This window comes from Boleophthalmus pectinirostris, unplaced genomic scaffold (genome assembly GCF_026225935.1).
Source record: "Boleophthalmus pectinirostris isolate CB_2022bp ecotype Guang Dong unplaced genomic scaffold, ASM2622593v1 HiC_scaffold_7, whole genome shotgun sequence".
NCBI lineage: Eukaryota > Metazoa > Chordata > Actinopteri > Gobiiformes > Gobiidae > Boleophthalmus > Boleophthalmus pectinirostris.
The window spans coordinates 14,198,849-14,225,304 of NW_026571473.1; the positions used below are offsets into that span (position 1 = coordinate 14,198,849).

General features: G+C 40.2%; 1 protein-coding gene across 1 annotated transcript in view; it reads left to right on the plus strand.

Annotated features, from left to right (window-relative positions):
* ptprsa (protein tyrosine phosphatase receptor type Sa) overlaps positions 1-26,456 on the plus strand; it is a 250,934-nt gene that overhangs the window by 153,887 nt on the left and 70,591 nt on the right. The window contains exons 6-9 of the mRNA XM_055164546.1: positions 5,379-5,567; positions 16,702-16,812; positions 24,942-25,211; positions 25,562-26,143. Coding sequence (XP_055020521.1) covers positions 5,379-5,567; positions 16,702-16,812; positions 24,942-25,211; positions 25,562-26,143 — 1,152 coding nt within the window. The remainder of the gene's footprint in view (positions 1-5,378; positions 5,568-16,701; positions 16,813-24,941; positions 25,212-25,561; positions 26,144-26,456) is intronic.

The window sequence follows — 26,456 nt, forward strand, 5'->3', positions numbered from 1 at the left end:
TCCAACAGAAATTGAACCGCATCAGCGACACAAGAGCTGTAGTTTTATCTTCGCTTAGTTTCTGCAAATTAGCGATGCGGTTTTAAGTTTCGTTTCTGTGAGAGTTGCGCAAAACTGCGTTAAACACATTAAAATCTCAAACGGATTGATGTGGCTCTAGAGTCGTTACGGTTTATATGTCGTAAAGTTGAATTTATGTATGCAGGTTAGTAGTGCAGATAGTAATAATAATGATGATCATTTTAATATAAAAACGTTAATGATTAATCGATAATCGATTGTTAATTCTTCCGACGATCGATTAAGAAAATTTCATCGAATGCCCATCCCTAGTATCAACATAGAGTTTTACAAATTTTATACTCATACTGGGGCGACAGTTGGTAGTGGGGCCCGGTCAAGCAGAAGTAAACAGCAAGGCCAAAAATTCAAGTTAATGCATTTTATATAAAAATGTGTTCAACAGATAGTGTATGTACTCTAGTTTATGAAACTGTTGACCTTTTTTCTGTACCATTTTTGGTTCTAAAGTTACATATGTTTTAAACAGACCATGTATGCAACATGGAACAAAAAATATTTCCCAAATTTCAAAGACCTGCAAATCATGTAAATAAATGGATGTATTTCATCATATCTTGTGTTATTCGATCTTTGAACTGTTGATGAAGGTACATGATTTAAAAAAAAAAAAAAGTATTTAAAATGTTAAAATTAGCTTGGAAGGACTGACATATTTTATAGAAATAGTTACCTTTCATTTTGAAGTAATATTAAAGTATTCTGAAGAAAAAAGCTGCCAAATTATGTAAAATCATGCACCTTCTACTTGCTTGCACAATTTCCCCTCCGTTACCATGACCTTTCTTAATAAAAAATCTCATTACTCAAAAAGTAAGAGGTTTTTAAACCTAATCTTGTACCATATGGTAGAAAACTATATGAAGCAAATATTCAAACCAGTTTGTTAAGGATATGTAAGTGAGAACCGCTAGTTATCGCTGTTTGTATTTATTGCCCAAAAAGTGCTGCATATTTCATTCCCTCCGTTACCAACATGAGTTTTAAAATTTTTTGTCAACAACTTGAAAGAATATCACAGGGTTAACTTTACCCTCTTGGAGTGTTAACTCTTTCCTACATTCTAATACCTTACTTATTTCAATAGTCCCTCTAGTTTCTGAATAAGAGCTATTTGAATGTAAAAAATCTGCCCCTGTTTCTCTCCGTTACCGCTTGAGCGGCCCCGGTGTCGACTGGTCTGAAGGTTGGCGGTTCGAATCCCGCTACTGGCATAAACAGCATTGGTTGAGCCTGACCGCTCAATCGAATCCACAGACCCACAGGTTGGCAGTGTGATTCCTGCTCCCACATATGAATGTTGTTGTTGTGTCCTTGTGGACGACACTCAGCCCACCTTGCCCGTAGTGTCTGCATACACTGGTACATGAATGTGTGTGTGGGTCAGTGGTTCTTTGATGAAAAGCACTTTTGGTAGCTTGAAGGTGGAAATGTGCTATATAAAATATTTACCATAACGTTACTGAACACAACTGGTTCACATTATTAACAAAACCACTGTATAACTGCAATACATTAACTATTTAGTCATAACACATAATATGGTTTCCAGTATCAAGCAGGTGGTCATAATGTTATGGCTAATAGATGTTATTTTATCCTCTCTGTTTTCTACTTTCCCTCCTCTTTCTCTCCTCCTCCTGCAGTGCCCTCTGTGGTATTAACGCACATCTCTGCTTAAAGCCAGTGTCTGTGCTGTGGCTCTGGGTAATCAGTTAACCTGATTATGCTGCTGATGAAATTAAATCATTTCAGTAAGTGAAAATAATAATATGGGTAATATGTGCGGGGGACGGCAGCGCATCCCAGGGCATTAGTGGAACTCTCAGGAAGACGTGCATTTTCCAGTGTAGTGCTTTTTCCATTGTACGAGATAATGGGTGTATTTGTATGAGTGACTATCAAAAGTGCTGTCAAAAATGGATGGCTGTTTAGTTTGTAGAAGCAATTTTGCCAGTGCAATGTAAAGCTTACAGACTATATTTTTCAATATTATAAAAGGATGGAGATTGTAAAGGTAGTTATTGCATTAGATAAGTGCTCTGGCTCTCCCATGTATTAATATATATATACATGTGTATGTGGCTAGGCCTTGTTACAATAACAAATACTGAAGTTCGACATATTGCTGTACTATATTGTAAAAAAAACAAAACATGACCTGTCACAAATAAACAGCAGAATGAAACACTGAGTCATAGAAGTCATAAATGTAACCTTTTACATGTTAAATCTTATCATCATAGCCAAAAAAAAAACAAAACAAAGAAAGAGCTCTCTTATATTGAATGGCATATATGGCACTGGTGCACTCTAAGTACCTATTACCCCTGTTTTCTGAAAATATATGAACACAAAGAAGTTGAAATTGCCTCAAAATCCATTAATTTCATGGTCACAATAAACGCACAAGTATAGTTCACTGTAGTGTGCAGTATTGTGCCGACAACCACTTAAATGGAACGGGTACACAAAAATAATAGAAAACAAGGATATGTGAGGACATTAGCTGATTAGCGATTATCCAGTGGTTGATTGAAAGCTTTGCACCTGTCACTATTGTGTGCAGTAATATTGAAATGGTTCAACCGAGGACTTTTACAAACACCCTGCTTAACTTACACTGAACCTACAACTAAATCAGCCATTTCTGAACATTCGTATTTGTAATTGTGAATGTTTTGATAAATAGTGTTTTTCTGCATTATTAAACTTTCATCTCTTAAAAGCCCCCTCCCTTAGCTTCACATACTATTGATCACAGTGGGCAGGTATATAAGCTGTGTGCCTGCTAGTCACCATTCTAACCCTGGATTTGAGTGTTTCTTCTGCTTCAGTGGGGTGCACCTGGGGGCTTTTTAGAGCACTTAAGAAAATGAGGTGGCACAACAAAGGAGTCTCAGGCAGTGTTGTTTGGAAGATTAAAACTCGCCTTTAGATTTAGTTTTGCACCTGTGGTCTGCTTGGGAGTATGATTAATAAAGTTGTTTTTTTGTATTTTTTTTCTTTTCTGAACTGTCTTTCTCCTCACTGTTGTTAAGGATTATTAAATTCTTTGCCATTTTGTCTGGGACTGTTATACATCTATTTACACAGACTTGAAACTGGCACAAAATTGTTAATGCCCAATTATAACTTGAGCGCCAGTTGGTATTATAAGAGATTTTCCTTATTTTAAATTACGCTATTTTCTGATCTATGTTATAATTTGTGTTTTTTGAGGAGGTATCAACATTCTAACATGGCTAAAAGCTCACAGGAGTCAGTTTTGTGTAACATAGGATCTTTAAACTAATTTCTGCATTTTGATTTAGCATTTTTCCCAACATTCCTTTTATCCAGGCATGCCACTGCCACAATAGATGTCACACAGATTCTCCAACATAATGCCATGAATGTGTGTGAATGTCAAATCAAATTGACTAAAAGTGACGAAATCTGCTCCAGGCAAAATATACTCTACATTATTGACCAATGGAGCGAACACACTAATTCATCTTGGCCCTGTAAAGATTTGTCATTGCAGCGAAGGCCTGGTCCCCATCACAAAAGCAATTGCTACAGCATTATGTGGGAAGCAGCCCTTTGGGAATTCCTGGGATCCTATCAGCCTCATGTCATTGCTGGCCTCCTCTCCTTCCCCGACAGGCTATAGCTAACCCTCCAGTAACACTCCCCGATGAGTGATCTATTTATTTTTGCATGGGTGCCTTTATCGATGGAGCCTGTAAGCTTCAGGAGAAAGAGATGCTATCAGAGTCTATTCTTGTAGAAGTAAGTAACCAGCGTAGTTCTCATTTCTTCAGGAAACCATTGGCGCTGTATCAGGTCGGAGCAGCTGTGCAGATAGCATCAGCCCCTTGTATTATCTTTAAAGGCTTTTACTAGCTCTTCATTCACCACTATCGCGAGGAACACTTTTGTTTGTCACAAAGCCACTTGCACATGGGTTTTGACCTTTGCTCTGGGGTTCCATGTCTTTAATGTTTTGCACATAGTTTGAAATTATTCTTAAACGGTACACAGTGTCAGCAGATCCATCTTCAGTTTCTGGATGTGTTTTTAGTACAGCTGTGAGCTTTCCGTTCCTAAAGTAGTTGTACGTTCTGGCGTTTCTAAATGAATGGGTGGCTTACTTTCCTGAGCTCCAGGGCAGGTTGCTAAGCGATTATACAGGGGATGATTATGAATATTCGATAAAGAGGATACAGCGCAGAGCCTAAAACTGTGTAAATGCCAGTGCTTCTTTGAAGCCAGCTATGAAATATTCATTGTGCTTTGCAGATGTCAGTTTTAGTTACAGTAGAAGCAATCAAACTGGACCTCCTGCTTACTACCTTCTTCATCCCTTCTGAATGAATCCAAACCACTGTACTTCATACAGTGACAGGAGATGGATGTGTGATAAAGAATACTGTTTATAAATCTTATAATTGCACAGTCTAAAATTATCTAATCAAGTCACTGACCTTGTCACCACAGCCATACAATTCTCAAAATAAATCTACAATTATTGCACTAATGATCCTTAATTTAGTGCTCCCAGGGTGACAACAATGCTCTAGCCGTGTAGCAGAGTGGACATGAGGTCACCCGCTCTCCAGATGAAGGGCGACCTGCGCGGTGCTACTGGCCGAGTCTTAGTCAGTCGATCTTCTGAGAACAGGCTGACCTTGGGCTTGTGATGCATATAAGAGCCGTGGGTAGTTCCCCCTCGGATCTGATCATCTCACACTGACTCAGTGCTGTGGCTGCTCTGTGAGGAGGGTCACGCAGCTTTGACCCATCGCACTAATTGCCCTGTGAGAGGCAGCCTCATGAGGCTCTGAGAGGGAACAATGGTTGTAATATACATGCTCTCATATCTTAACTGTGAAATAAGTGCTCAGGCCGCACAGAGATTAGCAGCCAGGGAGTATTTATAGAACATCGTCTTCAGATATGGAAAGGATTAGATTCTATGTTATGCTGCACTGAGAAGAAGTGCACTGCCTATGGTTAGTGTCACAGATATACAAATCAGCCTATAAAGATGTAGAGATATAGAGTCACATCTGCACACAGGTCAGGCCTTGGATCATGGATAATCGTGCATCTCTCAAGGAGAAATGGGAGAGATAGATTGTCCGTAACTGTTACAATCAAAGAATATGCTGTAATACATGTCCTCTTAGTGCTAATAGTTTGAACATTACTCCTAATGTAGCATTCAAATTATTAGCAACTACTGGTAATTGCTGAGTGTTTTTGTAACTTTATAGCAGAAGATAACTATTTGCTTTGTTTGTTTCTTACAGAGGATCTGCTGCCTCAGGGTTTCCCCAACATCGACATGGGCCCCCAACTCAAAGTGGTGGAGCGGACCCGAACTGCCACTATGCTGTGTGCGGCCAGCGGCAATCCTGACCCCGAGATCACATGGTACAAGGATTTCCTGCCCATTGACCCTAGTGCCAGTGAAGGGCGAATCAAACAACTACGTTCAGGTAAGCCTCACCTACTTTTGTTATTGTTCAGACTGTAAAAACATTGTATTTTCTGGACCTAGAAGTAGATTCACAGTCAAATGGGAAAAAAAAGTTGTATAATTGATTACTTATGACATAGTGTGCAATCACGAGGCAAGATCAAATGATTCACAGCAGCTTGCCAGTGTGTCATAGCAGGCAATGAATTCAAAGTCTGTATTCTGGTGACAGAGCTCTGTAGTGGATGTGTTGTCTTGTTCCCATTGATTAAACCCCACTGAGGCCTAGGACAGCACAGAGCCTAATTATGGAGCTAATTAAGAGCCAAGCTTGGAGTAGCCCTGGGCAATAAGGGCTAGATATTTTAGGTCAGTCTAACTTGTCACCATTTGGAAAAATCGAATGGCTTGTATTTGATTTGTTTTAAATCAGACTAGATGACACACATATCTGTTGACTTCTTATGGGCACATAACTCTTTATTCATTATCTATCAGGAGGCCACACTATTCTTTCTGCTATTCTAAAGAACTGCTTTGCCTTGGTATTTCTGAATATATTGCCTTCAGAATAGGTTTTGGGAAATTGTCTGTCCCTGTCTATTTGATACATCTGTCTATGTGTCTGAACTGTCTGTGTCCTGTCTATAAAACTGCTGGCTTGTTCTATTTTTTGTATGTTTTCATGTGTCTATATGTCTGAAACTCTGATGTACTTCAAGTGGCATCAGAGTATTCATGACATTTCACTCGGTCAGAATGGATAACACTAATTTAAAACCAAGAACCTCAAAATCTCAAATAAAACACTGCTAATATTCAAATAACACAAAATGTAAATTAAACTTATACAAGACTAAACTTAATTATTTTCTTGTACTTTCATTTTGCAGATACCATTGGTAAGTCTCTTGCTTTAGCCTAGAAAGCCCACCCACTCTCCTTGAAGCAGATGGCATATTTCAACTACTTTCCAAAAATGCATGTATCCCATGCTCTCTCCTTGCCCTCACGCTCCCTCAATGCTTTTTTTTTTTTTTTTTATCAAGTTCTGTTCCACATCCTTTTATTTTGTTTTGTTTTGCACTGTCTCCAAACAAAACTTTATCTTACTTCAGTACTTTTTGTGAGGTAGGGGTTTCAAGGTCAAATAGTTTGGAAGACAACTGGGCAGCCTCCTTAATGTATTCAATGGCATTAAGATTTATGGGGAAAGTTACGCTATTTTTCCTCATTAAATATAACCTACGTGTATCCACATTTTAGTCTGTTAGTCTTCCTTTCTTCTGTCTTTGAGAAAATAATTGGACTCTGTTGGACTCCAATGTAATTATTTCTTCACTGGACACTACCTCCCATATTTTAAAGCTATACTGTGCAAGTAAAGGGTCATTTTTAGCCCTCACATTTCACAATATCCACCTTGCAGTCTGAAAATATCCTTGGAAAGTGTAGATAGTGGATAGAATCTTGGAGTATGTTGAGTTATTTCCAGGTGAAGGCCTCTACAAAAACATGGCCATCTCTGAACACTATGAGATTCCATGAGCGGGCGGTGTTTACTTTTCTGTCTTAGTCAAATATTTTCTTTTTTTTTTTTTTTGCGTCGCAGATTGGCCCACATATTCACTCACCAAAAACCTCTAGCTATGTCTCTCCTGGAGGTTAGCTTACATTTGGCTGCATTCTCTACCCCCTCTGAGCTTTGGAGCTGTCAGTCTTGAGATGGAAATATGTTTCTTTTAGTTCAGATTCTGTGTATGTAGTCCCGTATGAGGAAATTGCTTTTCCTTGTTTCTGTACCCGGGCCCTGTAAGGTGATATTACTTTGGAGAGGTTGCATTTTTGCCCTAGTATTTTTATGTAATACTTGTTAGATATGATTTATGTAGATGTACTGCAGCCTCCTTTAGTTAATCATGCCTGTTTTTTTTTTTACAGTTTTGCTCTTATTTTCAAAGCAAAAATGGAATCCTTCTTATGAGTTAGTTTAGGCATTGTTTTGATTTATTACTGACATACTTTCCAATGCGGTGGGTAGGAGTGGAGTTTGATAGTTAGCTACAAATAATAACTTCAGGAGAGATATGTGAATTGGTATTTGAATAGACAGATTTCCTTTTCAGCTCATAAATATCAATCTACCTCATGTGTGCTTCTAATACAGTATAACCTGATCTACACCTTCCCTGGAGACAAAAGACAACATTAGCACATTTTAATCCATAAACTCAAAGATCACTACGCGGCCGTTAGGTAGGGGCCGGGCGGGCTGACTGCTTACTTATGTGCCAGTGCGTGCTGTGCTGGCGGGGGCAGTGATATTTGCGCAGAAGTCCCCTGAGGAGCTTCTCTGGAGGTGTGGAGGGAGCCTGACATTTCTACCCCAGTCCCTGTGGCTGCAGACCCCAAGCCCTCGCTGGCCTTGTCAACCACAACTGATTAAGCACACGCCTGAGAGACAGTGAGCGGATGGGAGGAGCTCACTTTGGGAAAGATTATCCTGTGACTTTATACACAGGTTTAGAGACAGCACTTTCATCCAGGTCTGATTTATGCACAGTTTTGACAGAAGTCACACGGAGTTTTATTATACTTCATCCTAAATGGAATGAAAATGAGTCATATTTGCGGACATCAAAGCGGCGCAGTGGGGGTGGGCTCTCTCCTCTGTGGATGTGGCATCTCTTCAGGCTGATGCCGGGCCCCGCTGTGACCCCTGTGGGCTTTAAGATGGGTGTCTGTGGCGTTGAGAAGGTCAGCCAGATGCCCTCCGAGCGCTGGTCACTCTGACACCGAGCCAATCACGCCACCTTGTCTGCCCCACACACAGATGGGCATCGCCACACTGCCACAAGCCAGTCCAGAGATGTCCTTCACTCACATTTTTAATATTTGGAGGCTTGTCGGACAAAACAGCTGGGGCTTTCAGTGCAGAGAATCATGCTGTATTTGATAATGTGAGGAGGTCAGTGGCCTATGGAGGTATTTTGAGGTCATTGTCACCGTAAGCTGATCAACCTCTGGCTGACCAAAAGCTTTAAAGAGGGGCTTATGGTCACTAGGCTGTGTGCCCAACACAGGTGGATTTGCCATTGTATCTTGATACCGTCTGGCCTGAGCAGACTGAAAAGCTGTAGGCAATCTCAGGTCTTTATAAAGCTATTAAAAATGTGGTTGGCTACAAATTCGGCCCCTAGTCCCAAAACGATGTCATATTGCAATCTGAATGATAAAATGCAGCAACTAATTTGATATGGTGCCCGCAGAAGAGTAAAAGAAATGAAGGAGCATTATTGATTTTTTATTTCTTGTGTTTGAGTTTAACCTTAATTTAATTTTAATTCAACCCATTTTATTTACACCCACTCCTGACACTTTTTCCCATGATAATTTTACACCTGATCAACCTGCTTTATTAACCTAACCCTAACTTTAGCCTAACCTTAGTCTAACCTAAGCCTCAACTAACCTTAACTTATCCACCCCAACTAAAACCAGTCTAAAACTACATAAACCTAGAGCTTCCTGCAGCCTCTTCTCAAATGCTAACACCATAACAAAATAACCTGCCCAGCCCTTCTCATTGTGATACTGTGATCGCTAAAATGGTTGGACAAATAAATGTTACTGTTTTGTCTGGTTTTTCAGTTATTCTTAGTGTAGTCATAAACATGTACTGCATAGGGCTCAATTTGATCATGATAATCCGTGGCAAAATTTTATCAACAAATGTATACTCATAAATTTTATGAAACGGTAAACTTCTCTTTAAAGGGCCGATATTATGCTATTTTCTGATCTGTTATAATGTTATTTCCACATCAAAAACATACCTGAAGTTGTATTTTGTTTCATTCTCTCAAATGGGAAATACTTCTGTTCCAACTTGTGATGTCATGTGATAATAGAGGAGGTGCTCCACTGTGTTTTAAAACTTCATACAACATTCACTAGAATAATTTAGATAATTTCAGCCCTGGAATTGGAAATCTTTACTGAATTAAAGGTAAAAAGTAGCTCTTAACTTGAAAACTATTACTACATGACATCACAAAGTGGAACACAACATTTTGAGCTTTGGAGATGTCGACAGATTAATAATGTAGGATCACTCAAATATTTGTGTGAATGAAACAAAACACAACGTCAGGTATGTTTTAGATGAGGTAACAGCATTACAACATGACTTAAAGCAAGATAATTTTGCTTAATATAGGACCTTTATTACCTTTCTGCTCTTTACCAGTACTTCAAATGCCACAGAAAAGCATGTTTATAAATAAGAAAATTATAGGTACCTGCCAAACCAGACAGAACTTCAATGTAGTGCCTCCCACCTGCTGGTATGACAAAGGAAGCTACCATATTCATAAATATAAATACAATGACATTTTAAAACATTGTGACCTAAGCCTAAATCTTCTTGATATTAGAACAAATTTCTTACACACAGTTAATGTGTGAATACATGTAGTGAGCATAAACAGTGTAACCATTACTTGTAGGGATGTACCGATACCGATACTGGGCATCAGTACTGAAAAACTAGCTAAATCAAGTATTCGTTTCCTGATATCAGTTCAGCAGATATCCTGCCCGGGGCTTTAATTAGACTAGAATCAGACTATTTACAGACTGATTTTGGCCTAGAAAGTCTGATAATGTTTTAACTTGTATTTATATTAAGGGCTTCTTTAGTGATGTGAAAGACAAATAACAGTTGCATAACACAATTGGATCTCTTTTGTAATAAGTTAACTGTGTTTTAAGGAAATTGTGCCATTTTCTGTTCCTACAGAGTTATCAGTGAACTGGATATCAGCAAATACTTAAAGTCATAGTATCGATATCATCATTGGAACTGAAAAAACGGGATCAGTGTGTCCCTAGTTATCAGACCTATACGCCTTTGCTTCCAGGTTTTTGTCAAATGGGTTATAGGGCTGACATATTTAAAGGTGCATTGTGTAACTTTTCCATCAAATGCTTTTCTTCTTGTAGTAAAACCACCTGTAACTTAGTAAATGTAAGTTAGAGCTGTTGAATGTCATACTGTGCAACATTCCAGAGTAAAGCTGTACCCATAGAAACAAGCAGGTGATGGACCCCCAACCAAAAAGTGACAAAGTGCACCATTAAATCTAAAAGTGGAACTAACGGACATGCAAACAGGGATACTCAGTTGCACTTGTAAATGGATGGTTCTGCTGCCCACTCTAAACATGTCTGTAGGAGTACAATTTACATTATAGGACCACAATATTTCAACAACCCGCCATCCATTGCCTGGTGGAAAAAAGCACATGATTTTACTGAGCTTAATGTGGTTTCTGGCTCACCGTCAAGGCCCTAACCCGATCCAGGCCTGTAATAAACAAAAGAATAGAGAAATAAACAGTCAGATGATACAATGGAAAAATCAGGGAGGGGGATGACCAAGCGAGAGGGAGGCGGAGAGTCTATCTGTCACAGTTAAGGAGCTTTAAAACATCTTCCGTAAATAACAACTTGAATGCTTTGCCTTTCACTTTGCTGCAGCCTGAAGGCATGCCCTGAAACTGAGCTTGAGCGTCCAGTGAGGTCCTTGAGCGAGTTTATTCCGCAAAGATAGTCAGTTTATGGAATGGCGGCAACTGTTAACTGTTTTATTGACCTATTATTCAAGGTCAGTTGCCTCGGAAATGGCTTATACAAACCATGTCGCGCTGAGTCCAGAGCTCTCTTTCAGTTCTCACGTTAGATTGGGCACTAGGAAATATGTTTGAGCCGGTGTGTTAAATTTTATCATGCTTTTTTGCAACTATGTAAGAATGCACCCTCAGAACAATGAATCAGAAAAAGCTGTCAGTAAACAACATATGGTGCAATATAGAATAGTAATAACAAGTAATAAAAAAAGACAAAATAAAAGACATCACATTAGAAATAAAATAAACTCAGTATACTAGTAGTTAAAAAACAGAACAACAGTACAAACCAGCAATGCAAATTACATATTGTTTACATGATTTTAGTATAATAAAAACCTCTATAATTCTAGATGGCTTGACATTAAAATAATATCTCCAAAATTACATCAACATGTAGTGGCCAGTAGTAGCAGGCAAGGTTGAAATTTAGGCAGTTATCTTATCTTATGTCTGATCTGTTTCTCTTTGTTTGTCATATCAACAATGGGAGGTGCGATATTATAAAGTTCCCTTATAAATGATCCAGTCTTTTCTTTCCTAACCTCGTTCCAAAGATCCAACCTTTAGCCAAAGTCCCCACTAACTAATCTGTAAATAACTTTTAACTAAACTAATGCTGTGTCCTCATCTTTGTGTCTCCTCCAGAGGGTACCCCAATTAAAGGTAAGCTGTGAGAAAAGTGGGATTTAAAAGAGGGTCACTTTAAACTGCTGCATAACCAAACATAATCACACATTCTAAAACATGAAATCAACCTCCCCCTTAAAAATAAACAAGGAAAAGGGCCTTCCTGTCCTTTCACCATCAATTATTCATTTGTATTCGTGTCCGGTGTTATCTGCACATTCTGTCTGTGTGATCTCATGTGTTTGACATTTCTGTGTCCTCTGTCACTGCTAATGTGCCATTTCTTCCACCACTGTCGGCCGTGTGTGTTCTACTAGCTTTACCTCGCTCAATGGGTGCTTATGGTGCCGCGATAGGGCGATTGAATGCACCGGGGAAGGAGAGGGGGTGGCTATTACAAGGCTGTGTGTGTGCTTTATGCTTCTGACATTTAGGTGGAGTCGGGGGGATGGTGGAGATACTGTGCTCCTTTAGCTCTATTTGCAAAGAAGGCCTAATGAAATGAAACACTTACAAGTTGTTTGCCTTGATCATTTATTTGTAAAGAACAATTTAGTATGCTTTTTTAAAGTTCAAATCCAGTTGTAAACTAGTTTCCTCGTGTTTAGTTTAAGCTTACACATAGATTGATGTTACAAAAAAAATGTAAAAAGTCAAAATATACAATGTTTTATTTATGTGACTGACATTTTCATTGTCTAAATCTTTATATCTCCTACAACTTGAATATATTGCAAATTGATTTCATGCACCATTTAGTCAAAGTCAAATAAACCAAAAACATTTGAGATCACAAAGTAATAGTAAAAACCTAAGTATGTGATTTTTAGGGATTGGTTATACAGGTAAGTATAATATTCAGTGCTTGTTTGCTCAACTTGACAGTGCAGAGGATGTCCCAGTCTACAAAAATCTAGCAGGGTTCCTCCATCATCAGCCATTTAAAAAGCTCTACACCCTACATCCGTACATTTATACATTTCTTTCCTGTGGGGAGACCTAAGCCTTGCATTTGTATTGGCTCTCTGTGAATAAGATCTCATAAATCATATTGTGTCAAATGAAAGCGGGCGTGACTTATGAACTCTGTATTTGCATAATGAGATAAGCGGCACGAAAAAAGACCGATTTTGCGTTTGACTATACGCTTTTGAATTTGGAGACAAAGGGAAATATGAATCAGATTTTGTTGTATTCTGATCTATGTTGTTCTATAATGTTGTTTCCTCATCACAGACATACCTGGAGTTCTGTTTTGTTTCAAGTTTCACACATGTTCAACACACAAGGCCTGCATATTTAGTCTGAGTTCTCCAAACAGAAAAACACTCTGTTCCTTGTGTTGCCATGTGGTAATACAGCTAAGTGCTCCACTATTTTTTAACTTCATACACCTTCACCAGAATAATTTTTATATTTTCAGCCCTGGAATTGCCAATCTCTACTGAACTAAAGGTAAAAGGTAGCTGTTAACTTGAAAAATACCACTACATGACATCACAAGGTGGCACAGAGCTTTGGAGATATAGACAGACTAATAATAAAGGGTTGTCCAAACATGTGTGAGTGAAACAAAACACAGCTCCAGGTATGTTTTTGTTGAGGTAACAGTATCATAACTTGGCTTAAAGCTCACAGGAGTCAGTTTTGCGTAATAAGAAATTCCAGTTAAAAGCCCTCACATTTGTCAGATTCTCGTTTGTTGAAGATGTAACATTGTGAAAACTGTCTCGACTCCCTACCTGCATCATTACTGATTTCATGGGAGCGTTACAAGGCACCAGATGGGCAGTGACAACAAAGACAACACACGTGAGGCGCCCTGCTGTGCCTGGGTGCTATAATGACCTTGGGGTGGGAGCAGAGGGTGCTCACATGACAGCATAAGGATCAAACCGACCAACGAAAGACCAGTTCTGGAAATGGCTGTCAGGAGTTTATTCCGGCTCACTCTCTGTTAGTTATTAAAACTTCTGCCTACGTGTCCTTATGTGACTTCTTTCACCTCAGTTTGAGTTATGTGGTTAATTATTTCTACCCCTTACTGTACCGGCTCATAATAGTCGGGTTTAAACACACAGTGAGAAATGTGAAACTAATAAGGGACAAGGAAATGAGTGATACAATAATGAAAAGGGACAGCGTGGCATTGGACAGCAGCAGAGAAGAGGAGCGAGGAAGGGGGATTTGGCCAGCCATTTTGTTGATCGCCTAAACAAATCAATCAAGGCTGGCTGGAGCACACTAATTGAATTACACAAATGGGACTGGGGGGTGCGCACAGTAAAGCGGCTACACAGCAGTGATGAGGGTTGGGGAGACCACAGCTTGGAGCGCTCTTTGAATCAATCATCCATGCCGGCCTCTGCTTGCTTTTTGGTTATCCCCTCATCTGGGTATCCAACGCAGTCACTCTCTTCAACTCAATCGGGCCAAACTCTTTGATTGGGCTGTCACTTGTCTACTATATTAACATATAATTTCAGAGCCTTGCCACACATGAAACTGTAAAAGAAGATTGTAGATCATGTCAAATAATAAGGACATCGATAGAGTTAAGGCATCATGTCCTTCCTGTCATCCCACTATCCAGGTTGTGAATGTGCAAATTACTTAAATAAGAGTGTATTATTTTGCACATTATTGTAATTGAAACAGGAAGACCCAGAGTTGTTGAGATAGGCTTTACCCACAGCCAATGAAATAGAATAATAGAATAAACACAGGTTATCTATTGTTAGGCCATTTAACAGTTGATGCCTATCCGATATAATGGATTTATGGCACAACATTTGAGCACAGCTATGTCTTTTGGAGAAACTGAGTTGCCCTTCATGAGTATTTATTTGTGGGACTCCTTTGCAGGCGGCCCTCTCTGTTATCATGGCTCAGTGGTACTGCAGACCTCCTCATCAGATGAGCCTGAGGCGTGCTACGCGGTTAACCAGGACAGCTGTCTGGGCTGGGACAAATGTCCACGCCCAGTGCCCATTACTGCCTTCTTTATCGAATGGATGATGGCTGTCCAAGTGCTGCTGGACGGCCAATAGAGGCTAACAGAGCAGATTAGAGTGTTGGTGGGAAGAAAGGGTCACTTTGCCTCAAATCTGGAGTAATTGTCCCACACGGAAACAGTGTTTTACAGGGTGCTCTATTTGGATTATTTATAGAAATTAGGCATGCTGTTTTAAAATGTGAAATGTTGTAAAAGAACATGACCATATATTTTGTGTGACCTATAACTGCTGGTGACACACTTGACAAATGGACAGTCAGGGAGATGTTGTCTCTGTTCCCACAGCAGCTCATGTGTCCATCATCATCAGGGTGTCCTGTTTAAATGTCCTTGAGTAAGATGCTCTCTGTATTGTCCCTATGGTTAAACACTGAACCGTGACGCAGTGAATGTTCTTTTTGTCCACCAAAAAGTACATAAAGTGCTTTATTCTTTTGCCAATACTATTGTTAAAAACTCTGTTGGAGTAGTCAGTGACTATAGAGGCCCTAGTTTTACAAAGCAGTGAAAGTATGGTTCTCTTGTCGATCTTGTTCAGGCAGCATTTTTACAACAGTGAGCAGGGAGTAGAGCTGACGAGCTGCTGGCAGTGCGTTCTGGAGCGTCCACCTGGAGTTGAACTTCACACATACCTCAGTGTGTGGTCTCTGCGGTGCTCAAGCACCAGGCGTCTGAGCGCATTCCAACCCACCTGCCATCAGCCTGGCATTTGCAGTTCCAAGCACACATCAAACCCATCCAAGTCACATCTCTGCAAAACGCATAGCACAGATGCCACCACCTGTACTCGGCAGGTACACGTTTTCATTTGCTTTATAAGCTCTGTGCCAGAAGCCCAGCTCTCCTGGGCAGAGCCAATGATCTAAGCTGAAGAATGGAATAGAAGTATTCTGCATCTTAAAGCAAAGGTGGATGCATGACTTACATTTTCAGTTTAATTAAGGGAAGTGAATGCTCTCATTTGTCACGCATCTAAAGCAGCAGCGTTATTAGAGCAGTGTTCCAGCACAGCAGCCCTGTACGTTATTGTTTTGTGGGATTACAGTTGTGATGAAGTAGGTTATGGTATATTACAAAGCATTGCAGGCTGCGGTGCTGGTGTATTGATGCTTCCTGGCTAAACGCTAACGAGCACGGGTGTAGTGTTTGTCAGGCAGAGCGGGGCTGCACTCTGTCTGCTGAGCCAGCCACAGCCCTAATGATATCATCAGGAAGCACCGTCAACACAGCACTAACAAGGAATGATCTGACGCCCCAGCATTCACCTCCATCAGACCTCAGCTCCACATACTCCCTCTGTACTTAGTTCATTTGGATGTTCAAAATACATACTTTTCCCCACATGTACATACAGCAGTAGTGACGGATTTGATGCGCACTTTATGCCACCCTCACTTTATGGCTGATGATGGAGGTACTATACATTTTTGTGCGCAGTTTTATTTTTAGCAGATTTATGATGTTGACAAAATAAGCCACAACTACAGTATATAAAATTTGCTTTTGTTTTTGTGTGAATATCAGTCACTATGTTTTGATCTGTTAAAAGTGGCCTGACAGTTGTTTATGTTTTTAGGTAAGATGGTATAGAACATGTAACTAAAGAGCATAGACACAAGACTAAAGTATCTGTCTATCTGTGTAATTTGGTGCATTTTGTACAGTTTGACATTTTTCTTTGTTCATAGCCTTTCCACAACGCTGCACCTGTCGCAGAAGACTTAAGATTTTCAGACTTGCTCTTCCATGTGTCGTCACTAACTGTTTTTTTTCTCTCTCTCTTTCTCTGTGTGTGTGTGAACTTTTTCCGTTGGCAGGTGCCTTGCAGATTGAGAACAGCGAGGAGACGGACCAGGGGAAGTACGAGTGCGTGGCGTCTAATGTGGAAGGCGTGCGTTACTCGTCCCCTGCTAACCTTTATGTGCGAGGTAGGAAGCAACCCGACCACAGATCCAGGACAAATAAATCTAAACATCCACCCATTCTGACGTAACAAATATCCGCTCAGCTTTAGTATACCATCACTGTTGAGCTTAACAAATGATAATTGCTTCCATTATAGGCCAGTAATGTATTTTGCAAAATACTCAAGTAAGATATAAATATTTTAGCGTAGCATTGCCTGCCCATAAATGTAATTTCATATGCACTGAAATTTCCACATGTAAAAAATATAATTGACCAACTAACGTTCTTCTCTGTGATGTTATGCTCCATTTTGTGTCTTTTAATGCCGGCCCCAACTCACTTGGAAGGAAATGTGTAGCACAACAAGCCGTATGTCTTTACCTTATGGGTTGCAAGACACCTTTTTTATCTGTAATTGTGTGCTCCCCTTCCGTAAGCTATGGAACCCCCAAAAAGAGCTGGGAAGAACTACTTTAATAATAATCATAGTTTTTGCAGGTGCTGAAAAAGAACGGTAAGTCTTGGATTTTGATTGAAAGGCAAGGTATTAGTGCTATCAATCAAAATCTTAACCCCGACCCTTTGAGTATTTTTTTGGGGAAAGGACTACATAATGTTGAATTGAAAGAAAAATGTATTTCATGAAATGGTTTGTTACATGAAGTCTACAAAGACCTGATATTTTTGTGTCCTGGAGCATATATCTTTACCATTCCCGTTTTTGCTCGGGGGTATTTTCACTAAAAGCTTTTTACCGTCAGTTGCAATCTTGGCCCAAGTCAACATCTTAAAAACGATCAGTTATGAGGAACATCTAGTTTCATAGGAAATGGCCAATAAAGACAAAAGCCGTACCACTAATGCCAAATGACAACGCAGCCCTGTTGAGGGAGCTTTAATAAATTGAAGCAGATGCATTTTCTACATGTATTATTTATATTGCACATATTAAATAAAGATGCTTCGGTATCTAGTCAGTTTGTACCCTCTGCTGTGTACCAAATAACTTTGTTCCCAATAAATTATTCAGTTCTGTGACATTGTAAAATGGGTCAGAGAGCTGCTTTTTCATTATTATCGCTATTATCATAGCCTGTGAAGCAGCGGCTTAAAGGAGAAAATCAGAGTGGAGACGGAGGTATAAAATGATTTGTCAAGATTAGTCTGTTTTGTTGGGAGCATTTTTCTCAAGGCCATAGTCTGTCTTCTCTCTAATGCAGCCATACTTAACATCAAGCATAACTATTGGCTCATATAATGTTATAAAGAGATTCTCAGCAGAGCATTTTACAATCATTAACTACGAATAATGGGAACATTATGTACATAATGACACAGCACAGGGATATTTAGCCATATTTGGATCGAATACACGCCAGCTTGAAATCATGTTCAACAATTCATGCAATCTCCATGAACACTGGCTCCATCAGCATGCTTTGAAAAGGGGGCGCACCAGGGTCATGACTGCCCATAGGGACTTACACACAATGTGACACACCTGTTATGCCTTGATGGTGTCAACCTCTGTCTGTTTTCAGTTAACTTTTGTCAATCAATTCTGAAACTTTGATGTTGACTATGTTTTGTTCACGGAGCAAATTGCACTTGAGATTAGCAGCTGCGGTATGAAACCCCAAACAAAACAAAAACTTACTAAACTCCCAAAATTAGGCCTTAATTTGGATTCAAACCATAATGACTGCACGTCTGATTAGCCACATTTACTGGAACTGTCCTGAAAACCACAGCTGCTAATTTCAGCCCAAACTGTGTCTTTTTCTTTTCTATCTCTCATTATTTTTCGCTTTATTTTATTCTTTATTTGGTTTATTCTTCTCTAACAAAAGCAAATGCAGCCACCACAGGAGCCTCTCCTTGTGGCTTTTAAAAGGCTATAAAGCTTGTGAAATTTTTGAATTATGACTATGGTACACTTGATTTGGCGCCGGTGGTGCCTCTCCAAGCGAGGGCCACTGGGGTAAAACTGATTATTTTTCTTACAAAGTTTAATGAAAAAAATGGGGGGTGGCAAGTGTACTTTCAAGTTCGGGTGTCACTGGTAATCAGGGTGAGGGTAGCCAGGGTGAACCAAGCATAGCTGCAGGGAAAGGTAGCAGCAGCTAAACACCTTGAGGTGGCTTTTTTTACTCTCTCTGTGTTTCCCCTATTTTTCTCTTCTCCTCATGTCATTGTGTTCTGCATCAACCCCTTTACATCCCTCAGAGCTTCGAGAAGGTTGGTGTGTTTTTTCTTTTTTACTTTTTTTAACCCACATTTGAAAAAGAAAACAATCAACATGTTTGCAAAAAAAGTAGCTGTTTTAAAATTAAATTCATTACTAATTTGAAATCCTAATCAAAAAAGCTAAATGATTATGCAAGATTTTTTTTTTTTTTTATTTTAACTTTGGTCCAAGGAAGAAATGATGAAAGCAAACCCGCTTAGCTCGGGTTTTGTTATACTTTTAATTTTCTGTTTGCATTGTGGGGCCTTTTCTCGTTTTGCATCCTTTGGTATTGCTTCTGCACCAAAAAGGCTTTTCTTGCATGTAAAATGGAAACCCAGCATGTTGGAAATGACAAGTCTGGTGCATGATGGGAAATTGTAATTGCGCGTGCATGCCTGTACCAAAATCTGTTTGGCCGTGCTGATCTTTTCTTTTTCTGCCTTCTTCCTTATTTTGTTGTTTGACATTTGTCCTCCTTCCTTGGTTTCTCAGAGTTTTCCCAACTCAAACCTTTTCCTAATTTGAAACTTTTCCTTTCATATTGTAGTTACAGTGTTGTTTTGTGTGTTGTTTCGTCCTTGTTTTATTTCTTTTTTCCTAAACTTTCTTTGATTTGAACACGTTTGTCCTTGCGTGGTTCATTTGTTTGTGTAATTTGTGTTCCAATTCCTTCAAATGCTGCCCTGCTTCTTGAGTCTCGGAGTGCAAATGCCTATGCCGAATGAAGTATTAAGTGTGCATATACAGCCAGTGTTCCTGCCATCTTGTTTACAGCCATCCATTACTGACAAAATTATACCTGATTGGGCCTGATTGGGTTCCATGGTGATTTCAAGCAACCGTCAAGGGATGCCATTTACAGTGTTGTGTGGATCAATAACAATTTAATGACTTCAATATCACATTTGCTGTTGGTTAGCGGCTGCTCAGAATACTTATTGTCCAATGGTGAAACTGGGTTTTGTAGAGTGACTTCTGTTTACTTTCCCTGGCAGCCATGACACTCGATCAAATCATAATTTATTATTCACTAAGCCTGCTTCCCACACATACACATAAAACATTGACAACCAAATAATGGAGGTTCTTGAAGGGAACCGTAAGATAAATAGCATTGATATTCATGAATAATGTTATCATAGAGCAGATACACACAGCGGCTTCATAATGATAGCACAGCACCTTAATATTACTAAATAAGTCAAACACGATATATCCACAAGATCCACCAGAACACTTTTAATTTAAAAATGAGATTCTATTGATGAAAAGCTCTGGCCGATGCAGAAAGACTGGGCTGTTTCGGTGCATGTGCATGGTTGCCCTCTTAACGTTTTCTGCCTGGTTCTGAATGAGCCTGCATGCTCTGCTCTGCATTCGTGTAACGTTGGGAAAGAAAGCTAGATTACACCTTATGTTCTTACTGGCCAAAGCAAACTCCTGCCATCTCTATTAGATGTTTGTCTCAAGAGTCCGAAATCTATTAGCATCCCATCCAAAAAGTAGAAGTGCGTTTTCATGCAAAATGACACTTTCTTTATGTCTAAGACTTATAATTCATGTGACCATAGTCCCCTCTGCAATCTGGCCAATAAAATACACTGCAGGGATCATCACAGTGTGGGGCATACATACAGTATTATTTAGCTTCTTGTCACCTCCCTGTAAAACTATAGAAAAGTGACACACAATGATTTGCCCTCGATCCAGTCTTTTATTATCAAACACCCCGGCATGATTCCTGTCAGTTTCCTTAAGGTAATAATTTCCATTTTGATGAGCCACCCATAGTGACTGTTTAGCATTGGTGCAGGCGAGGTATGTTAATACAGGGCGACCCCTGCGGCTTCTATGTAAATGCTTAAGGCCTCATCCGGCAAGTGTGACTAAAGCATCTCCATTCTGGGCCTGGGTCTGAGGCAGCAGGCAAGAGGGTGTAATCTCAGCTTCAAGGTGACACTAAAGGCTGCACATTATTTTGGCTTCCCCTTCATTTTGGGGCAGGAAACCACTGCCTCACCAAAATGGCCGATAATGTCCACCTTCTGACCTCTGTTTTTGGCACAAATCCCTCCACTACACCGCCCACTACTACAGTTAGAGCAGTACTCTGGCGTTCTCTCTCGACTGCTTTCACCTCGTCCACTGTAAGGCTTCTTGTCTTTCTCTCCACATTGGGGCTTGAAACAAGATTATCTGTTGTTATTATTCAAAACACTAGGTACTCATTTGTTTTCATTTTCTCTCAATTCCAAATGGGCCGGCTGGGCTCCTGGTCTCTGTGAATGAGGAGCCTGTCCATGCAATTGGGATTCTTTCTTTGTTTTGTTTAGATGTAGGTTAGGGATGAATAGAGCATAATGACAGCCTGACTGTTACACTCACCCATGTAGTAGCAATGTCGTATTTCTAGAGTTTGACAGCAATCCTGTGTGCAGCCAAGGATTTACTGAACTAATTATAGTTAAGAATCGAGTTACCTTGGCCTCTTGGCTTTTTTCTTTTTCCCTTTCCATGCTTCCATGCTCCATGTTTGTATATAGTAAAATATGCACATAACAGGGCTCCCCTTTTATAACAGCATAGCAGGATGATCGAATGGCTCATTACTTTTAAGGTTTACCCCCACTTGAAGAGACAGTCCACAGAGAGTTTGGTGATCGTTGGTTTTGTTGCCAGTGCAGGTAGCCAGAGGTGAAGAGAGAGCTATTCCTTTGGGGAAACCTCATTCACTCAGCCAACACAGCTCCCGGTCCATTGGCTGACCAGAGCCCCAGGGAGAGAACATTCAGGCACACACCATTAATGAACATTTACAAATTCCCCTAATTTCCTCTAGTTTGCCCTGATGATACTAGTTTTCAAAACTGGTAACAAAAGTGATGCAGAGACAAACTACTGTGGAAAACATCTAATAGTACTGATGCAAATGTCTTTGTTGAACTCAGCTGCACCCTGGTACTGTCTATGCTGTCCAGACATAGTATTTTTGTGGATTTGTTCATTTTATTAATTTGATTTCATTTAATTTTGTGTGTCTGGAACAATGCTATTTTGGGAATGGATGGCATGCTTGGATGGGCTTGGGTGACATTTTGGACTGTATTGGTTTTCTGGTGACTGCCCTGGAGGATGGAGGCGCACCTGTATATGTCACTCATGCCATAGCCACACCCATGCATGTCTGTGTGAGGAATGGGCTGCCCTTTCACTTTGTTGTTCAGTTAGGACACATTTTTCTTTTACCAATCAAAACACCTTTGACACATTTTTCCGGCCCTATCTCAATGATTTTTTTTTTTTCAATGGATTTTTCCATTGGGACTGCATGACTGGGCAATTAGACCTGCTATGGTAGTACAAGCATTATATTAAATGCTAAAGAAAAGGTCACTCCCCGTGTTGCAGATTTCTGTATCCCCCACTATCAGGACAAGCTGAGGCTCATGACTGCTTTTCAGGCTTAGCGTTAAAATTATTCAAGAACAAAGAAGATCTTTGAGTAAGAATAGCAAACATTTACCCCTTTTCCGAAAGGGGAGGGACGGTTGAGTGGGTATGCATATCCCCTAAAAACATCATGCATACAAGTAGATGTAGATATGTGATAAAATTCCCTGGACATTGTCTGTTGTGGCCAGATCCCCCACATCGTGGGTGGATGATATTTGTGCCGTTTATATCAGTCAGAATGCCCCATATAACAATCATCTGAATCCCATTTGGATCGACACGGTGTATTTTGGAATGCTCCCTTCAGTCCCTGTCTGATCCCCACCCTTTAGTCCTTCCCAGGTCCCGGCACCTCGCGCCCGCCCACCTGAGCATTCCACATGAACATACACCCAGTGAATGCCTAAGGTGGGCTGGAGGGCAGGTGTGGCCACATCTTGATTTTAAGCCCCAGTGTGTGAGATCTCCAAACCACTTTGAGCCATGGTCTTTACTTTCTTTTCTTGGTTTGGTTCAGATATCACAATCTCCTTATTCTCTCCCCACTTATGCCTTCCTCCTCCCTCCTTCCCTCTCCTCTCCCTTTTGCGTACTGTACAGTATGTCGCCTGCCCATCTGTCATTGTCTGTCTTGCTGCTTGAGTCTCTTCTGCCTCGTGTGCTTCCTCTTGCCCCTGTCCTGTCTGTCTGTGCGTCTGTCTGTCTTCTGTCTCCAGAGTCAGCTCTTCCATTTGGTTCTCTGTTAATGTCCTTCATCAGTTCTACTTTGTTTTTATGTCCCAACAAACAACATGACAATAAAAAGAAAACTCTGGCTCCTACTAGTTAGTCTTGTACTTTTAAATGCCATTTAAAAGTGGTCGACAAAAGTGCTGCTGAAGTATCCTAAAAACATTGGTGTAGTGTATAGAGATGATACTTGTGATGTTAGATCACATGTGGGTCATTTTTATACTCTGGTGTTTTTAGGACAGTTTAGCAAGTCAAATTTAAGGGATTCTTCTTACATAATGTGTCCTTCTTAATGTATAAAGCCTCTTAATCATTCCGCAGAGTGTTTGCTGGGATTCATTCCACTCACAGTGTTTTTGCTTACCCATGCTCATGTGTTTCAAACTCTTACATACTGTACACACGCACACTCATACTTAGACACTGGTATACATTGACAATATAACTGCACACAAGTATCTGCTACAATTCAGTCTCAGAATCATTCTCAACCCCCCTCACTCAAAGCCAGCTCCGATCCATGAGATATAAACTCCCTCCTTACTGTCCCCCTCTTAGGGACTTCATTCTCCTCTCATCGTCTATGCTTCTTTTTCTTGTTGTCTGAATTTCTTGACTCAACACTATGTGATAGTACTGTCTTTAGCATCAAATAATATATTCAGTATTAGGCACACACCTTGTTCCTCAGTATTGATTTTGTGTTAAGTGGGACTGCGATGTGACAATGTGCCACCATCACATTTTGTCACATTAGCTGAAGAAACAATAATGTTTACACAGCACTGAAGCGGGTTACCCCTCCTTTACCCTCCTCCAAACCTCCCCTATCTCTCTCCCTGTTACTCCAGCTCTTCCTTCTATCCTCAGTTACTCCTCAGTCTTGTCTACTTCTACTCTCTCCAGTCGTCTTTTGTCTGGGCATGCTAGCGACCCTTCAGTTATATTCCTCTATGCATTTTATCTCAATTTTTATATCTGATTTTGTTATCATTTATTCCTTAATTTACCTCGGTCTATTTATGCATGCTGTCTGTGAAACTGATAGCTGCATCTATCAATGGAACCGTGTCAGATCTTAATAAGGCTTTGTCCAGTGGATCTACCCTACACCACAAAAATCTGATTAAAGTTTCTCATCTTTAAGATAAACAGGTAGAAGCTAGAGACAGGTGTCAAGAATACTCAAGTGTTCTTGGAGAATGCAGAGATTGTCAATAGCCATGTAACCCTACACTTCCTGTGCTATGGGAGAAGCCTGTAATGGTGGACTTCCTATTTGGCATGAGTGCCAGAGAGGACAGGAAGTTCCAGGTTGCCACATTGGCCTAATGTGATACTAATCACATGGGTGCTCTTTTACATGGTGATCAGGTTGCACTTTAGCCAAACATATTAGCAGTTCAAAGATGAGAAACTCATAATAGATTTTTGTGTCTTTAATTGTGCTGTGATGGGTCAAATATTGGTCAATGGAACCTTGTTGCTATGAATCGTTGCTTAATTGTTAATCTATATTGTTGTTGAAGCAGTTCTGTTAGTTTAGTTCCTTCTCATTATTTGTATATTTTTATGTTTTGAAAACTTTTGTTAATTTGTGTTTAGTACCACATTTACCATGTTGGACCTTTTATGATCATTTAAGAGGGTCCATTTTCATCTGTCTCTTTTGTTACCTCTCTTTCTCTCTTTTTGATTCCCTTGTCAACCTCTTCCCCTTCCTCATGCCTTCAGTCCGCCGGGTGCCGCCTCGTTTCTCCATCCCACCGACCAGTCAGGAGATTATGCCCGGTGGCAGTGTGAACATTACATGCGTGGCAGTGGGGTCACCCATGCCTTACGTCAAATGGATGCTTAACTCTGAGGACCTGACTCCGGAGGATGAGATGCCTGTGGGCAGGAATGTTCTGGAACTGAGCAGTGTCCGTGAGTCAGCCAACTACACCTGTGTGGCCATGAGCAGCCTGGGCATCATCGAAGCTGTGGCACAGATCACTGTCAAATGTAAGAAATCAACACTGCATAAATGTGAAATATAAAAGATTTACTCTTCAATTCGTGTGACACACTGTAAACTGCCTTTATCTTAGAATTGATGTGTATGACTCAGAATAATATGGTAGAAGGCTTTTTAACTGTCAAAATGTAGATGTAGACCTTATGTTAATATCTGTAATTACTGGAACTTTTCACTGAAACAAAAATGTCTTTTGTCAGTAAAATTAACTAGGGTGGAATATTTTTTACGATTTTTAACCATTTTAATTTGCCTATTAACCAGTGTAAAATCAGAATCATTTGTATGTATAGCTGTTTCACTCCCTAAAAATCTTTTCTTCCCCTTTTTCTCACAGCTTTACCTAAGCCCCCAGGTATGCCCGTAGTCACCGAAACCACTGCCACCAGTGTCACCATCACCTGGGACTCTGGCAATCCCGATCCTGTCACTTACTACATAATCCAGTATCGCGCCAAGTCCCCTGACAGCAAGTACGAGACTGTGGATGACATCACCACTACACGCTACAGCATCGGCGGCCTCTACCCCAACACCGAATATGAGATCAGAGTCTCAGCCGTCAACACAATCGGCCAAGGTCCCCCCAGCGAGCCTGTCGAGACTAGAACTGGAGAACAAGCACCTGCCAGCCCGCCACGAAACATCCAAGCGCAGATTATATCTCAGAACACTATGATGGTGCGCTGGGAAGAACCAGAGGAGCCAAATGGACAAATCAAGGGCTATAGAGTATATTACACCATGGATGATTCACAGCCCATTCACCTATGGCAGATCCACAATGTACAGGACAGCATCATCACTACTATACAGAGCCTGGTGCCCCAAGAGACATACACCATCAAAGTGCTGGCGTTTACCTCTGTCGGCGATGGTCCCTTCTCAGAGCCAATACATGTCAAAGTGCTGCAAGGAGGTGAGGTTATGAAATGAAAACAGTCTGGTGTATTCATAATGATTTCTGTCTCTTTTTCCCACTAAAATTGTAACAAAATGACTTGAAGGTTATTGTTGTCTAATGTTCCTTTAAAATACTTCATGACAGATGGGACTTGACGTTAATGTGACGTTGTCTGGCAATGACACATACCAAATGCATTTCTGTGTAATAATAGCGTCTGCGATGCTTTCCATTATTTACCAAAGATCAGAGCTTAATCATATTTAGTTTGGTATTTTATTGTACTGCCGAAGCAAGTTCCTAGCTTGTGAATTCGGTTTGCTGACAA